The sequence below is a fragment of the Motacilla alba genome, chromosome 18 (assembly GCF_015832195.1).
Source record: "Motacilla alba alba isolate MOTALB_02 chromosome 18, Motacilla_alba_V1.0_pri, whole genome shotgun sequence".
Lineage (NCBI taxonomy): Eukaryota > Metazoa > Chordata > Aves > Passeriformes > Motacillidae > Motacilla > Motacilla alba.
Genome location: NC_052033.1, coordinates 4,031,029 through 4,049,134, shown reverse-complemented (window position 1 = coordinate 4,049,134; position 18,106 = coordinate 4,031,029). Strand labels below are relative to the sequence as shown.

Here is an 18,106-nt window from a genome sequence, read left to right as displayed (position 1 = left end):
CAGTGACAAGCTAGTGCAGTACAGGAGCAGTTCCAGTTGCCACAGAAGTGAAATTTGGTCATAGAAGAGGCGGAGCTGGCAAGCTTTTGGTAGTGGGATGGATGGAATAATTGGTACAGAGGAGTTTGGAGGAGAAAAATGGAGATGAGGAGTGACAGAGTTTGCAAGGGCTGACAGAGAATGAAGAATGAACAGAGTTTGGATTTGATACAGATATGGCAAGGTGCCATGTAGAAATTGCACAGAAGAGGAATTGTATTTCCAAGGGGTGAGCAAATGCTTAGCTCAGAAAGGAACAGACAGAAACTGGTTTGATAGACGTAGTTTGTTTTGTAGTCCTGAAGAACTGTGTGTAGAATTCAGTTTAAAAATGCTGCTGAGGGCTGTGTGTGCAGCACACAGCTGAGCACTTCCAGCCCTGCCCATGTAATGAGCTGCCTGAGCAGCAGATTAGCTTCTACTGTGCCAGCTGCTGTATAATAGGACTAATTCATTACCCAAGGCCAAGTAATCACTCTCAATAGCAAGATTTAGAAGAGAGCCTATGACTTGTCTCATTGCACTGCAGACTGCTGATGATCAGTGATAACTCAGACCAAACGAAGACTGGGAATCACCTCAGTCTGTTACAGAATGAAGAACAGAACTTCAGGTATTTCCAAAAAGGAAATCATGTTTAAATCATCTTTTGGACAATAATTTTGCAATGAACCTTAATCAGTGAACCCCTGTGCACAGTTCCTCTGAGCTGCACTGCCCCAGGGTTTGGGGACTCCCTCACTGCAGCTCTCTCCTCTGCTCTTGACCAGCACCATTTACTAAGGCTGAATTTGAATCTTCAGTGAGGGACAAAGCTTTCCCTCAGTGCTTGCCAAAAACATAATCATGGGCCAGCAACATAATTCATCTCAGGGATGGGACTGTGGCAAATTCTGCTGTGCAGCTTGCTGGCAGTGCTGGGGAGGAGATTTTTCTGGTGCAAATCAGTGATCCCAGCATGTTGTGGTCACTGTGACCAGTGCTCTGTGCTGCCTGCTCATGGAACAGGACATCTTCCAGCATGTCTCTGATACCCTTCTCAGAAATCTAGTCAGTTTGGAGCTGTGCTGTCCCATCTCTGAGGCGGGACTCTGCTGGAGTAGGAGAGGAGGTGTGCTGGCCACATTGGAGCCCCACAGTGGGGACAGGGAACCCACAGATGGACACCACCAACCTCAAGTAGCATGTGAAAGGGCAAAGGAGCTGAGAACTGCTGAATGCTTCAACTCTGGCTGCATTTTTTTACTCAGTTAGGTCAGAGATCTTGATCCCAGATCTCCACCCAGTGATGCTCAGCAAGGTCTTTTTATCACAGTCTTCTCAGCCTGCACACAGTGATTTTGGTGACACGTGGAATGAAGCTGGCTGCACTGAGCAAAGCAGCTTTTTGCTGGGCAAGATGTGAGTGTCTGGAAATGGCTCTTTTGTGATGTTAGAACCAGAAATACTCAAGCAGGCATGGCTGTAGTCCCTGTGTTAGCACTGATCAGTGCCCTGTGTTTGTGTCCCTGCTGTATGCAGTGGTGTTAGAGCTGCAGGGCTGAGCCCTCTCCTCCCTTCTGCTGCCTCCTGCAGCAGGAGCTCCAATGCCCTGGCTGGGGTCAGAGCTGTGGCCTGGCAGCCTGTGAAGAGCCACTCAGAAGCTACAGCCTGTTTCCAGCCTGGAGTCAGGCCCTGGAATGAATAAAACCCAACATTCACTTCTGTGGTAGGAATTTGCTTTTGCTTTCAGTGCTGGAGGATCCAGTGTTTGCCTATGGGTAGAGGAAAGTGAGCTTGAGAACCTTTTACTCCTCCTTCCCCATGGCAGGGAAGTGTTCTGGGGAGGTTGATGTGACTTGCACATCCCTCCCTGTGCAGGGATGGGATGTTTGCTCCTCACCACCAAGAGAGAGCCTCATAAAGTCTTCTGCTCTTCTCTTAGCTCTCAGGAGTCACACTTCAACCACCATGCACCTTCATCCTCTCGGGCACACCCCTCCTTTGGAAGAGTCAAATTCAATCTGAGCCATCAGTGCTTTGCTTGAAGAAGCAATGATTGTGGCTGCTGAGCTCTGCTCTGTGCCAGGGAGGTCTTGGGGCTGCTCCTTTCAGCATCTCTGGGTGGTACCTGCTTGGGGTGCACACCTGTAACCCCCAGAGAAATGCAGCACTGGCACCATCAGACAGCTGCCACGAGGGGTTCTGCCTGCCAGGGATGGCACCAGTCTGCATTTAGGCCATGGTTTGTCATTATCTCTCTGTTTGACTGGCACACAGCTCAAAGGGCAGATGCCCACCAGCTATTTATGGGTTTGAGATGCAGTGCAGCTAAAATCCTTCAAAATGCTTTTTCCTTGTATTTACTAATTTTAATAAATAAGGTTACAGCTTGGCTTTTGATACCCTTTACACCTAGGATGTCTCATCCTGCCCTGTGGAGAGAATTGTCCCTCTTTATCACATAACATATAACTACCTCAGCTGCCTTATCAGAACATTCCTGAGGAGTACAATTGAATTCCTGTTCATCACAATGTAGGACACAATTTTTTCCTTTCTTTTAAGCTTTTTCTTATATTTATGATGTCGCCTTCCTTGACAACTTCCACATTTTCTTCTTAAGGTGAGAAATTTATTTGCAACTAAATAAAATAGATGCATTTATAAATGTATAAATTCCTCATTATTGTTCATTTCCCCCTTCTCTCTGCTAGGCTGCAGCTCCAGCAGTAGTAAGGCAATCTCTTCAGCGGAAGGAGTTAAATATACCACCCCAGAAAAGAGCAGGCCAGATCTGAAAGCTATTCCTGTAACACTAATTTTGATCTCAGCTCTGTTTCCTGTCCAAAGACTTTTCTCTTTCAGTGGAGATCATGAAATGTTACATTTACAACTTTTGCTCAGAGCGTGCTGAGAAAATATCCTTCAGCTCCAGAGGTTCCCTCTCTCAGGAGCCCAGCCTGAGGAACAACAACCACAAGTTACAGCACAGTTTCAGTTCTCTATATAATAAAACAATATTATTCTGAAGAAAATAATACACAGAAGTGTGCTGTCATTGTGCAGCAGAGTGTGATTAATTAGGCACTAGATTCAATACGTTTAAGCATGCAAGAGAACTCCTAGAGGGAGGCCAAACCAAGATAACCTCTCAGATTTCCAAATAAAACAGGTATTATTTTTCTTCACGTGGTGAGATCCTGCAGCTGTGCAAAATTCACCAAAGAAAAAAATTCCTTCTGTAATCCTACCAACTTCTTCCCCTTAATGCAGTCAGTTACAGGAACGTGGAATGAGCAGCCCAGAGCTGCTGCAGCAAGAGCAGCACTGCCACACTGACCCCTCTGAAGTGCCAGTGAGGGTGGGGGAGGCAGACACTGCTTTTTGGGGGCTGCAGGTATGCACAGGCACAGCCATCCTGCAGATCCACGGCTGCTGGGAAGCTTTGTTCCAATTCAGCAGCAGGCACAGAAATGTTTAGAGTGGTGAGAAGGATGTTTGGGCAGGTGAAGACATGGCAACCCTGAGACCTGAGCTGCTCCAGGCTCCCTTTCAACCCTCTCATGGTGCCTTAACCCCATCTGCACTCAGCAGCAGCCTCAGGAAGGCCCTCTTGAGCCTCCCCCATGCCCTGGTGCAGCTCTCAGGGCTGGTGTGGTGTGAGCTCCCAAGGCCACAGAGCACCAGGACCTGTGCAGAGTGGATGTTGAGGGTGGGCAGAGGGGCCAGACCCTGCTGCCAGCCAGTGCCTGCCCTGTTCCCCTGTGGCTGCAGCAGCCTGGTCTCCAGGAGTGCTGAATGTGTCCTGTGCTTCTCTGGATGGGGCTGGAGCAGCGGGAGCACACAGGTGGGAAGGTGGTACAGATGGCACCAGAGCCACACCTCAGCCTGGTCACCGACAGGGCTACTCCAGCAGGTTATCTCCCCCTCCTGACAGCGAGTCCAGCCCTTCTGTGCAGGTGATGCAGGAGATGCTGCTTTCTCCAGAGGGGATCAGTGTTGGTTTATGCCTGGCAGGAGCTGCCCAGAGCTCACCAGTGGAAAACTCCTGGGATGGGGTGAGTGAGGGCTCCTCCCTGCCTGATGGGGGCTGTGTGTGTTTGGTGTCCGTGGCTCATTTATAGTCTCCAGGAGAGGAGCATTAACCACCCTCCTGTGCCAGGTGTGCAGCTCAGGGGCAGAAACTGACAGACATGGCTGCAGTTTCCTCTTCTCTGCAGGGAGTCAAGCACCACATACTTCCTCAGGAGCTGCTGTGCGTGCTGTGACCATCCTGCTGCCCCAGGGAGCCATCAGAAGTGCCAGCACAGGGTGTCCAGGGGGATGGCAGGTTTCTCATAAGCTCCAAGGATTGTTTGTTCTGTTGTGTTCCAGCATGGACAGGTGAAAAGCCTTGGGGCAGGAACTTCTCAGTCCTGCAGACAAGAACAAGTTCGTCTTTATTTCAAAAATACAAAACACTCTGATTTTTACAGCCTGGTAAGGAAGAGAAATTCCTGAGGTCAGACTCTCCCAGTGCTTTTTCAGATGTCCAGGCTGAAGGAGCTGGGTTGTTTCTCTTCCCTGTGATCAGAGAGCTGTGAGCACCTGCTCAGCTGAGGTCTGGAGTCCTGGGTGGAGGCAAGAGGATGGAGCAGCTCTGCCTGTGGATGTGCTCAAACAGGCTGTATGGCAATCCCCACAAGGAACTGCTCTGAGATGTAGTTTTCGTGTCTTGCCAAGCTGTTCCTCTCTTGCTAAGTCAGAGAGCAGGAGCCTGAGGGTGTTGTTATCAATCTGGAGCCTGAATTCAGCATCTGTTCTGCATCGTCCTGCTTCTTCCCCAGGCATGAGGCCAAGGTTTGGTGTCCAGGAGGTGGGACCTGCCTGCAAATGCAGGGCTGTGCTCAGCCTCCCCATTCCCTCCTCCACAAACAAGGCTGCTGCAGCAGAGCAGGAAGGTGCAAATATGATTTTTACAGCCCAGAAAGCAGCTCTTGGGTTTGAATTAAATTTTCCCAGAATTATTATTATTATTTTTTTCCCCCCCTACCTTGCACCTGTCTGAGCCCAGCACAAGTGTTCAGGCAGCTGGGAGCAGCACCACAGGTGTCACAGAGAGGTTCCCCAGGGCTTCACTGGAAGTCTCAGAAGGGAAGTAGCACAAACAGGGAGGTGCCCTGAGCAGGACAAGCTCCTGACAGAAGGGACCCTGTAGGAGTTTGGTGCTCTGGGTAATATCCAAAAAATGCTTCCATGACTCCTTATTAGCTGTACCTGAGGCTGTGCTGCAATACTGGTTTTTTCATGCTCTTCACAGGGTAGCAGCTTGTGATCTGGAAATTTATGACCATTTATTCTTACGTTAAGTGTAGATTAAAATTGGAATTCTACCTTTTTCACAAAAGCACATGACTTAAAAACCCCATGGACTTAAAAAATCCCATCTAAAGTAGTGGAACATAATCACCAGACTCAACAAAACTTTCTTGTTTTCCCTAGATTTAATCTTTTTTTTGCAGTCCCAGGCTTCAAAATACCTCAGCTGCAAATACTACTGTAATTCACATGCAAAAGCTTGCAGAGGTTCATGTGGAGAGGGTTTAGAGGCTAGGAATGATTTCTTTATGCCTCTTTGAGGTGATGATGTCCAGGTAGTGCAGGGTGGCCAGACAGCACCTTTGCTGTGCTAGCATTATTAAAGGTTTCACTGTGAATGTCATCAGAAAGATTGTACCATCCCCACCCCAGGTCTTAACTTTCAGCTCCAAGTGTGGATCTTTCCAAAGCAGCATTTTCTTATTAGATCATGAGATTAGTTCTATTTGATTTTATTTTCTTTTTAATACATGATGTCATACTTTAAATCGTATTTCTATTTTCATATCAAATGTGTCCATTCCAAGCCATCTCCCTGTGGAATGTCAGCATGGTGTAATCTTTGGGACCAGCTGCTGAGGATACATATGTGTGTACCTCATACTCCAGGCACAGGCTCACTCCTTTGCTTCAGAAAGGCTGAATAATACCTACATCATTTCTAATAAATAGTTATTTGGTATTTTTTAAAGAAGTTCAAGGTGGCTTTGATACCACCTCCATCCTGAACCTTCCCTTCTGCAGGTTAAATTCTCTCTCCTGTGAGGGATGGGAAAATAAACCACCCTTTTTTCTTTTTGGCAGATTGATGGCATATCCAAGACACTCCCCTTTCATTCATTATTCCTGCCCTGTATTTAACTGCTTTTTTCTCTTTCTGTTCAGGTCATTTTTTTCTAGATCTCTGGTTTTTACTCTCTTCTGGACTAGATTTTCCATGGATTCTCAGAGAAAATTAGCAAATGCTCTGAGATTTATGAGCCAGTTCTTCAGAAGTCTGTCAGTCTCAGGGTTCTCCAAGTTATCCTTCTCTATTGCAGGCTGAAATCTTTGATGCTGGTATTAACTTAATTATGGAGGACTTTATTAATAAATGGCATTTTGTTGAATATCCTGAACATGGTCAGTCATGGGTAGCTCTCCTCTGCTGAGCTTCCACTGGTTCTTTTACTTGGCATTCCTCTTAATACACATTTATAAACTATTTCCTGTTCCTGTTAATGCCTCTCTGCTGATTTTATCTGCTTCTGCGCCTACACTTCTCTACTTTTCATAGGAATAAGTGGCAGCTTTTTTTAATTTAAAAGCAGTCCAAAAGGTTCCTTCTCTTACATGCCTAGTACCAAGCACCAAGGCTGCCCAGCCCTAGTGACTTCTGATGTTTCCATATTACAATTATTCAAATCCACTGATGCAGTAACAGGTAATGATAGGCTGTAATGGACATAGGAGGAAGACAGATACTGAAATGGCCAATTCCATAAACAAGATTAACTTGCTAGGTGCAGAGCAATCAAAGCAATAGATTTTCTTTATCTGCTTTGAGAGTGTGGTTTGATGAATCTGGAGTATGCAGCAGTGTCTGGACCACGTTGGAAATGCATCCTTTTGGTAGGATTCCTCAATCCCAGGGATTGAGGTGCCAGGCAGTTTTAAAATGGCCAGTTTATTCATCATCTTTATCCAGTGAGATAGGAGACAGACTGGGAAAAGAGAGGGGGTGGAGGGGACCCAGTGACATTCATTGTGCTCTTCTGAGGATGCTCAGTTACTGCACAGAGCAAATTAAAATCCATCAATAACTATTTCCAGGGATTTCCCCCTGCTGGCTTTTTTGGGGGCTGTTTGCTCCTGTTTGCACTTTTTCCAAGCTGAATGTTGAATTGATATTTCCTGGGTGTTTCTCCTGCTCCATTTGTTTCCTGCATGCATCTGACCCATCAGCAGTTGGTCGTGTCCCAGCAGCAAGGTCTCCTGCTGTCTCCCAGCCCTTTCCTTGAGGTCTGCCTTTGCCGTCCCTCATCTCTGCAGTCCTCCCCACCACTGGCAATGTGCTGCTTCAAATGTTATTCTTGCATATGGACCAGGACTGAATGAATTCCACTGCACAGATGTGGTGACCTGGATATTCTTCCTCTCCCATGAAATGTTTGTATGGTGGAGTTTCATTGAAAAGAGCTAAACCAGGAAAAGGACATCTGAGCGCCCTTCAGTGTGTAGAGGGCCAGGAGCAGCAGCTGTGAGGACAAGAAACAGGTTTTTTACCTCAGAGGTAGCCCACTAATGAGAAGGTAAATGTGAACAAACCCTTTAATTTCAGCCAGAGATAAGAGGTATTCAGTTCACAGTGGACTCTCTGGTCTGGTGAAATGGCTGCTCACATTAAAGTCCTGGGAAGGTTGCATGTGGGAGAAACACACAGGTGTCCTCTGCTTGTGTCCCCCTCCAAATCAGGAAGGCCAGAAGGAGCAGAGCCACTGTGCAGGAGTGCTGGAGAGGGGACAGCAGCTGCAGAGAGCTGATGGATCGATGAGAACCAGCTCAGCTCTTTCCAGGAGCACAGGGAAGAGGGGAGCAGTCAGCTCCTGCAGAGCACTGGAGACCCTCTGCTGCTCTGCCCACCAGGGGCTTCTTCAGGCTGCTGCTTTGCCTGGATGCCACACACAGGCTGGCCTTGATCTCAGCCCAGCAAAGGGCTCTGATGTGGCTGTCCACACCTTGCTGTGGGACAGGATTGAGGCAGGCAGCCAGAAATACCTGTGATCCTGCCTGAGCAACCCCCAGAGTCGCTGAGCCTGGTGGAGAAGGAGGATTTTCCTGAGGGACATCTCAGTCTTCTGTCCGGGTACAGAGGCAGCCCCACATTGGCATGCTCAGAGAAGGGGCCCCTGGAAGTGCTGCAGATGCAGGGATTGGAGTCAGTGGGGCTCTCCCTGCCTGCTGAGCCTGGCAGGAGCCTGTGTCCCAGCTGCGAGGGGCACCAGGCATTCTGCACTGCCCCCAGAGTCCCTTGGCCTTCCTGTGCCACCCAGTCCTGCCAGCAGGACTGGCCCTGCTCTCAGAGCTGCCTGTCCATCTGCCTGTTTGTCTGCCTGGCTGCTTTTCTGTCTGTCTGTCTGTCTGTCTGTCTGGCCACAGCAGCAAGCAGGGCGAGCTGTGGCTCCGTGCAGGGGCTCCTGCAGCCTCGTTCAGGCGTGCCAAGGGGCCACAGTGGCCTCCCTCCCGTGCCTTATTTTGTTGATTGTTTGTTTGCTCGTTCATTAAGATTTGTAGGAGCAGCAGAAATGAAAAAATAGAGGTGGTGTGTCTGTGTGAGTGCGCTGTGCTGCGGGGTTACAGGCACAACAGCCACATTCCCCACGCCTGAGAGAGATTACAAGGGAGGCTGCAGGAATGTGCATCTGGCAGCACTTTGTGTCTTGGCCATTTCGCTGCTTTCTCTGCATCTGAGGTTCCCAAAGTTTTGGTCGTGGAGGGCCATTTAATCCAGGGAACAGATTTCCTCTGCGGGGAAACACCATTCAAGAAGAATTGAGGGTGTTTGTAAGGAAAAGGTTGCTGCTTGAAAAAGTAGTAAGGCAGGGATCTGCCCAACCGCAGCAACAGGAGGAAGCAAATTTCATTTTAAAGTGGAGGAAAGTGTAGCTATAATATGCCAAAAGATTGCTTAAGGCCTGGGGCCAGGAACAGAATCTGAGCTAACTATTGTAATTTTGTTTTAATTTCATGGGTTTTTAGATAGTACTCATAATAAAATTATCAGAAATGCAGATCATTAAACATAAGGTTCTCAGGCACCTTGTCCAACATTCTTCCTAAAAGAGAGAAGATTAGTAAAAGGCTTTTTAAAAGTAGTTAAATAAATGAATGCCCTGTTCCTGGAAGTGTCCAAGGCCAGGTTGGGCAGGGCTTGGAGCAGTCTGGTCTGATGGAAGGTGTCCCTGCCCATGGCAGTGAGTTGGATGAGCTTTGATGTCCCTTCCAACCCGAAGCATTCTGTGATTCTATGACAAATACAGACAACTAACTGGGATTATCCTTTGGACACTCACAGAATGTCCTTTTATTAACTTCTCTGGAGATCTGAATAGATCTATGATGCTTTTGCTTGCTTTTCTAACTTATAGATACATTACTTGCTGCAAAATGTTTCTGTAAATGCATGTTTTGGGCAGATGACTGCAGCAAGGTTTGAGGTAGCTGTGCCTTAGCTCTGCTCTGCATACTTGTGTGTGCATGTGGGAGGGAGTCTCTCTATTTTAAGGGAGAATCCCTTCCGTCCTGAAAGGACACTAATTATTAGTTGTTATCAAGTGATTTTATTGTGTCTGGGAAACTGCAGAACCCAGCAGTAGAATGTGGTTTGTTAAACCCTAGTGATGTGTGAGAAATGAAGCACATGAAGGGATGCCCTGGCCCAGCTGGGAGAGAGGATGCTGGAATTGCATTGTTTGGAATTGCATCCAGCTGCTGGAGTTGCAGAGGATGCTGCAGGAGGATTGCAGCACAGGTAGAGAGAGCTCTCAGCCGGGCTGAGCTTCCTGCGGTGCACAGGCTGGAGGCCCCACATTAAAACATTTGGCTTTATTCCCAGATGTTCCATTCCTCCAAGCCCAGCTGCACTCACAGGCACAAGGATTCCAGAAGGCAGCCATGCTGCCCAGCTCTTTGTTTGCCCTCAAGCCTGCTCAGGATGACTTTTCAACCCCCCTTTTTCATGGCACAGCCCAGGGAGAGGGATCAGACAGCAAATTCAAGTCTGTGGGAAGTTTATTTTTTTAACTGCTTCCAGTCACCCTTCCAGGGCAGAGCACCTGGAGCAGGCAGCATGCCCCCAGCTCCCTGGCTGCCTCTGCCCATCTAGCTGGCGTGCCACGCTCTGCAGTCACTCAGGGAGGGATTTGTCCCCACAGCGGGTCATTTCAAACTGGAGACAAGCAGCAGTGCTGCAGCTGGCTTGGTCTGGGCTTGTGACTCGCTGTGCTTCTGGGGGTGACTCTGACAGTACAAGGTTTGCTCAACAATGGCCCTGTTGTCCCCGGATGCCCAGAACAACACAGCCCTTCAGAGTGCTTGGCCCTGGTGCTCTGCCTCATTCCAGATGCTGGTGTCAGAGACAGAGTGGCACATCCCTCCTGAGAAGGCTTGTAAAAAACCTTCTCTGCTCCAGGTTTTCCATAGCAGAGTCTCAGGGATCCAATTTTGGGAAGAAAATAAGGTAATGATTGAGTGGTACAGTGCTAGAAACAGCCCTGGGGAGAGACCTCGAGTCAAGGAATCCCTGGGCTTTTGCAGCCTTACAATCCACATACCCATTGCAGGGGTTATCCTGGGTCTGCTGCTGTTCTCTGGCTCCTACAGAGTCCCTGGGTGACCAAACACCCCCTGCTCAGCCCCGCAGGGCCCTGAGCCCTTGGTCAGGGGAAGGGTCACTGTCCTCAGTGCCCATTCCCAGGCCCTTGCCAGGGGCTCCAGGCATTCCCCACTTCTTGCACAGCCTGCGAATCCCAGCTCAGCTCCCCCTGGAGCACTGGGGGTTCCACAGAAGGGAGGAGGGCTCCTGCCTGCTCCTGGGCTGCCCTGGCACAGCACACATCCAGCCCAGGGCTCTTGGAGGGCTGGCATTTGCCTCACCCCCACTCTTTCACCTTCTTCTGCCCATGCCTACCCTACTAAGCCATGGTGTGGTAACTCCTGCTTGGGGAAGCCTTAGTGTCCAGCAGAGCCAGCTCCTGACAGCCTGTGGCAGGGCTCTGGCTCTCCATTCCCTCTGAGGGGATGGGGCTGTGACTCATGTCAAACTCATCACACTGGAGTGGGCTGAGTTTTACACAGCAGCATGCAGAGCTTTTGCATGGAAACATTAAACTGTGCTCATGGCAGCTCTGGATCTCTTGAGAAATCAGCTTTGTCCCAGCTGGCCACATCCTGTTCTTTTGAGACATTGTGGTAGGGAGACAGCATGGCTTCATTTTCTGATGACAGAAGAGTAGCAGAGCAGGGCACTCAGTGTGCTGGCTGTGTCCTGGCAGATGAACCATGCTTAGACCTCCAGAGCCTATACCCACTCTGCCAGTTAGCAAATGAGATTCCAAATGTTAACTCTCTGAACAGCAAGAAACCTTGGTGCTGAAAGGAGAACAGAGGAATGGGAGAGTGCTAAATCCCGTATTTCTTTTGGGGGAGAAGGAAAAAGACTACAGCTAATTCAGAAAAAGTCCTTGACTCCTGCAGGGAAACTGGGAGGGTTTGCTCCATGTTTCAGGGAGGCAGCTGGTCACAGATATGCTTGGGAATGGGTGAGAGGTGTCAGCCCAGTCCTTCCTGGCATTCTTTCAATGGACTTTTCACTTCTGGGTGGTTCATGTGCTGACTCCCACAGGGGTGTCCAAGGCCACGTGTTGATGCCAAGATCTGCCCCTTTTCAGTACCTGTTTCTTAGACAGGACAGACTGCAGTCACCAGTCAGGGCATGGACAGACAGATGTCATCACCAGCTGCCTATTTAACCGGTTCCTTGAACCCTCTTACCTTTCACTGGTTTCATCCCTTCCCCATCTTTGTTTCTTCCTCTAACCACCTACCCCTAATCATCCCTTATCTTGTATAATACCTCTTTCCCTGCATCCCTCTGTCCCTCAGTGGTCTAGAGAACCTTTCCTGTGACTCACTGTGATTATTTTGACCCCAGACCAAGGGCCTGATGGCTCTCACCACAAGGGTGACCGCACAGAGTGCTGTGTTTGTGAGATAAGGTTATCTCAGCTCCCATCATTGTCCCTCTGTGTTCTGTTCCCGTTCCTCTCTGCTCTGTTGGGTGTGGAGCTGGGCCCTTCACAGAATCACAGATTCCCTAAGGATGGAAAAGTCCTCTGAGATCATCAAGTCCAGCCATTAACCCAGCACTGAACCATGTCCCCGAAAACCTGAGCACACGAGTGCTCATTGTCTGAGCACTTCCTGGGACAGTGATTCTACAACTTGCCTTGACAACCTCTCCTAATGCCTGACCACCCTTTTGGTGAAGAAATTTTTCCTAATATTGCAGCAGTCTGTCTACAGGACCCCTCATTGGCTTTCCAAGGCCGTGCTGTAGAAGCTGCATCCTTGTGGCTGCCCGATGTGGCCACAGCTTTTTTGCTGTCCAGTGTCAGTCTGGCCATCTCCTGTCCCTGCATGGCTCAGCTGGATACAGGAGAGGGGATGCTCAAAGGGAATTGGACAGATTTGTCCATTAAGTGACTTGTCTGTTAGCACAGAAGGGAAAAACAATTGTGTGTTTTCCTGGGGGTGATTCCTGAGCTCCTTGTGGGTGCATTGTGGTTACTGTGTTCTGGATGGGCTTTCTCAGAACAGACACTACTCCCATCTGCCTGTCCATGCTCCTTGGCACCTGGTGAGAGGGTTGTGCTTGATTTCCCCCTTCTTAGTTGTTGTTTCAGTGCCATATCTCTGCACCCTTGTCACAAAGTGCTGAATGCTGTCACACCCTGAGAGCACCCAGAGAAAGGTGCGCAGGAAAGGGAGCAGAGCTCGGGCAGAGCAAGAGGCAGAGAAGGCTGACAGCTGGGCTGTCCTTTGCAGGCTGCTCTCACCCTCCTGCTCACTTACCACTTCCCAAAATCCCTGCTATCAAAGGCTTTTTATTGTATTTAGCTAACCACCCTCTTCAAATCAGGGCCCAATGCTCTTTCTCCTCACTGAATCTCAATCCTGCCATCTTTCTTATGCTTCCTACTTCCTACACCTGCCTAGCTTCCCTCCTCAGGCAAAACCCACTGATTGCTATAGCCAGGCTCTCCCTGAGCTGCTGCTTTGCCAGGGAGTGAGCATCGTCTGTGGCAGGATCTGAAGCAGACCTGGTGCCAGGAGTCCCACGTCACCCACCACGGGGGCCAGGCTCAGCTGCAGCTCCCTGCTGCGACTTCTCCCAGTCTGGCACATGGCTCTGTGCACCAGGCACATGTTGGGAAGGAAGGGAGAGGGCTGAGCTGCACTGGAGTTACTCAGATTTTTCACTTCTGGTTTGACAGCCCCTATTTTGAAGGGGTCAGGATGGGATTCACAGGTCAGAGCGTTTCTCTTCCCACACATTTTGGTCTCACACAGCACTGAGGCAGAAAACATCACCCACTCCATCTCCCTGGGTCACGTACCTTCAGAAACAGCTTGTTTCTCCCTCATTTATGGTACTGATGGAGAAAAATATCCTACTCCCAGAAGCTCATTCTCTGCCAACACAGTGCTTTTCATGTACATTAGATTACAGCAAGGTCCTGGGCACATGCCCGTGCCACAGCCAGGGACCTGGGTGGGTGAGAAGGGAGGCTTTTGGCAGCTGTGGGTCTGGCTGGAGACCAGGCAGAGCTGGTGGGAAGCATGCACGCTATGTTCCAGAGCCAAACCAGGCAGAGAGGAGTGCCGAGATATGAGAGAGCTGGCCACCCGTTCCTCCTGGTCACAGCCACCATCAGCTGCTGGGAAGGCGGCAGAGGTGGCATCCAAGGAAACAGAGATGGCATCCAGGGAAACAGAGATGGCATCCAGAGAAACAGCAGCTGCACAGAGCTGCAGGAGTTCTTTAGGAAGAAGGAGGAGTGAAGCAGAGTGGCACGGCACAGGGGAAACTTATTAGCACAAGGAGATTTTTTAAAATGGGAACAAATGAGAGCTGCCCAGCAAAAGTGGAATGTGGGCATGTGCTGGGCACGGTTCAGCACACAGCTTCAACCTCAGCACTCTGAGATGCTCTGACTCAGCCCAGGAAGGGGACTGGCCTCTGGGGGCACGAGGGCTGGTGGCACAGGAGGCTGGTGCCCAGAGCAGAGGAATGGCACAGCAGGGCAGGGGCACGGGCAGGGCCACCCAGGGAGGGTGACTTGTCCCCAGCAGAATGTGCCATCCTATTCAGCCCGAGGGGAGCTGTGCTGGTTGCCACGACAACCAGGACAGATCATATGACCCGTTCCACTTTCTATATATAAGTCTGTTTCACACAGTGTATGTGACTCCATGGAAACCAAATGTTGAGCAAGAAAGATTGCATAAAAATGAACAAAATACAGAATGACTCAAAGTACGAGGCAGAGAGAGGCTGTGGGTAGGGCTGAGGGCTCTGTGGGTGCCCCAGGCCTTCTCCTGAGCCAGGGCACAGGCTGCTACAGGCATCAGCTGAAGAAAAATACAGACCCCTCTTCTTTACACTATACAGCACCCTCCTATACCTAAAGGGGCTCCAGGACAGCTAGAGAGGGACTTTGGAGTGACAGAGAGCAGGTTTTGATGAGCTTTAGGAAGAAATTCTTCTCTCTGAGGGTGGACAAGCCCTGGCACAGGTTGCCTAGAGAAGCTGTGGCTGCCCCGTCCCTGGAAGTGTCCAAGGCTGGGTTGGACAGGGCTTGGAGCAGCCTGGGATAGTGGGAGGTGTCCCTGCCCATGGCATGGGGGTTGGAATGAGGTGAGCTTTGAGGTCCTTTCCAGCCCAAACCATTCTGTGATTTTGAGGTTCTGCCTTTTCTGCACCAGGACTGACACACACCTTTTCAAGGCTCAGTGGCCACACAAACTGCAGTTAGACAGAAAGATAAGCTCAGTGTTGTCAGTGCAGAGCAAGCTGTTCCCCACAGCACAGAGGCTGTTCTGGGGCAGGTTCATGCTGTGTCCTTGCATTGCTCCTTGCAGGGAGTTTCCCCTCCGTAGTTTGCCCATCTTTCTGTGATCCTCCAGCACTGCAGGGCAGCTGCTTGTTTGGGTTTGGGCACTGTGGCCTTTGCTTGTGCTGCTGGGTCTGCAAGTGTGCCTGGACAGGTGGCAGCAGCAGGTGAGGGTGCTGATGCTGCCCTCCAGCCCTGTCCCACAGCCAGAGGCTCCTCTTCATTTGCTCCAAGGCTGCCTGCTCTGCTGAAATAGGATCATAAAATCACAGAAGAATTTAAATGGGAATGGACTTTTGAAGGTCTCTGGTCCAGCCCCTTGTTCAGAGTTAGATCAGGTTGCTCAAGGCCTGAACTTGTGGGTTTGGGATTGTTTTGCTTTCCTTTCCCTGGGGTTGTGTGTTGGGAATTGCCCCTGGTCTGAGCTGTGCTGGAGCACTGTGCAAGCCCATACATCTTCAGGGAGCTCAGGCTTGTCAACACACAGATGTTTCCTCCCTAGGATCCCTCTTTGAAGGAGAATGGGGATTTCCTGCAGTTTGAAAATGGGAAGTCATTTTCCTCTATTGAGCAAGGCAGAACTTGCCTCAGGGTCAAGTCATCATGGATTGAGCTGATGTGTGTTACTCCCTGTTTCCCCACTTTGCTGCACAAAACTCTCTTTGGCTTTTTTCCACCACTGGAACAGAATCACAATGCCAAGGGCTTTTCTAAAGGAACAGAATGAGTTGTGCTGCTGCTAACTTGATCAAGAACACCAAGAAAGAAAAGAAAAAGAGAACAGTCAGAAAATCAGAAGAGGTGGGGTGGGGGAGGCACTCACCCCCTCCCTGCTGCCCTGTTCTGAGCTGGCCCAGCCAGACAGAAAGTGTCAGAGCTCTGTCAGGCAGCCCCAGGCTGCTGCTCTTCTCCACCTGAAGCATCCAGGATGTCTGACCCCGTCGTCCTTCTCTTCAGACATGCTTGTAGACCATCAGTGTGTAGCAGCACACAGATGAAACAGTATTTCCTGGTCAGGGTTGTGGTCCTCTGGGGTGGCTCCCTGGCCCACACAGGTTATCCTCTTCTTGGCATCCCTGGCCCAGTGCCCATGGATGTAGGGGAAGAAGCACAGAGCATGGTCAGGTTTGTGTGCTCTGAGCTAAACAGCAAATCCTTCTGCCTCTTGTCAGTGCTGCTCTCCTGGATTAGGGGAGTTAAACCCACAGATCTGTTGTTATTCCACGTGCTTGCCTTTGCTATCTCTCTCTCTCATCTCTCTTTGGTGCTGAAGAGCACCAGTGCCCTTTCTGCATTTGCTGCTCATTTCTGTTTCCTCTCTGCTGTGCGTTTATCAGGAGAATTCCATCCCTGTGTTTCTGCAGGCAGCAGACAAAAACCATCCCTTGTCATGTAGAACCAGATCTGTTGGGTGGCTGCTCTTCAGTGTTCCCCTGCTACACAGAATTCTGATCCTAGGAAATCTCGTGGGAGAGAAGTGCTTGCGCTGTTGGATTTTAATGTTTTGTGAGACACTTTGATCCCTTTTCCAGCCATCCAGTACAGATGGAGGAGGATTTCACTGGGGTCACACGTTCTCTGCTCACATTGTTCAGGTTTCCTGTTTCCTCGAGCGTGTGTTGCAGACATCCTTTCTGGGTCCAGATTTGCCTGTCCACCACCGTGGTGACAGCAGCTGGTGACACTTCCAGCAGTGACAGCGAGGGGAGTGGCCTGAACATTTCTGAGCTCAAAGGCTCTGTGGGAGTTGGAAGGTTTAGAAAGCAGAAGGGACTGCAAGCCCACCCAGCCTGAGCTGGGGCAGGGGTGTCAGGCTCCTGGCTTTTTCTCTTCATTGGAATACAGCAGAACTTCTAGAAAGAGGCACTTAATCTTGATGGAAGAACCCCAAGATGTGCACAGCCCCCTGGTAAGCCTTGATACTTATCCTCATGATTGGCAGATTGTTTTCAAGCTGAGCTTTTCTTCAGCTTCCAGTCCCTGCTCTCTCTTTGCTGGCTTGCAATGCTCCCTGCTGACACCTCTCCTCTCCATGCCGACATCCTCTGTTGTGATTTACTGTTCTCAGAAATTATCCTGGCAATATTTCCCCTAAAACAGGAACAAGAAATCAAAGTGACAGTCCAGTCTTGCTGATCTAAGGAAGAGGTGCATCTACACATGGGTTCCTCTAAGCACTTGTTCCATGTGGCTGGGAGCAGGGGTGCCCTGGTGGGAGCTGCCTTTGGGAGAGCTCTGAAGCCTGTCTGTGGCTGCTGTGCCAGATGTGGAGCTGTGCCAGATGTGGAGCTGGCCTCTTAGAACACTGCCAGTTGCCTGTGCAGTCCCATGGCCTTTTCCTTGCTGTGTCCCAGCAGCAGGATTGCCTGTCATCACATGCCACAGTAACCAAAACTTCTCCCACAGAGGTGTGCAAAGATGGTCCTGGTTTATCTGTGCTGATGAAAGAAGGGATTGCACATGGCCTGGCTGGAGCAGGGTTGTGTCTGCTGAGAAAACTAGAGCAAGAAAATATCTCCTTTTCCTCAGATCTCCCATTTTGGCAGAAAAGGGATGATGTGCTACCCACGATGGCCTCTCTGGCACTCTCATTTCTGAAAGGATGGCTTGCTGAGTGTGCCTGAACTATGAACCTAATCTGTGGTGCATTATAATGCCCAGGCTCACGTGTATCTATCCCAGATCATCCCACACTATCTGTGCCAGACCATCCTGGGTTCCAACCCAGGAGAATAGGGCTTGTAGTGATGTGGCCAGGGGGAATGGCTTCAAACTGAGAGAGAGTAGGTTGAGATTAAAACATTAAGAAGAAATTCTTTACTGTGGGGGTGGTAAGGCCCTGGCAGAGGCTGCCCAGAGAAGTTGTGGCTGCCCTGGATCCCTGGAAGTGTCCCAGACCAGGTTGGACAGGGCTTGGAGCTTTGGATAGTGGAAGGTGTCCCTACCCATGGCAGGAGGGATGAATGAGATGATCTTTAAGTCAATCCAAACCAGTTGGTGATTCTGTGAGGAAACCTGTATGAAGTCAAGCTTTGTATCTTCTTCTTCTCTTCCTCCCCTATGGCATTTTCAGT

The 18,106-nt window shown here is 49.8% G+C and overlaps 1 protein-coding gene across 4 annotated transcripts in view; it reads left to right on the top strand.

Moving 5' to 3' along the window:
* Window positions 1-18,106, top strand: part of GAS7 (growth arrest specific 7) — a 75,580-nt gene that overhangs the window by 10,838 nt on the left and 46,636 nt on the right. For 2 of the 4 annotated variants that reach the window (XM_038157055.1, XM_038157054.1), the window contains exon 1: window positions 16,715-16,941. The exons of the other annotated variants lie outside the window; for them this stretch is intronic. In XM_038157055.1, the coding sequence (XP_038012983.1) occupies window positions 16,909-16,941 (33 nt within the window). In that variant the 5' untranslated portion in view covers window positions 16,715-16,908. Of the gene's footprint in view, window positions 1-16,714; window positions 16,942-18,106 lie in introns of those variants that run through there. 4 annotated transcript variants of the gene reach the window in all.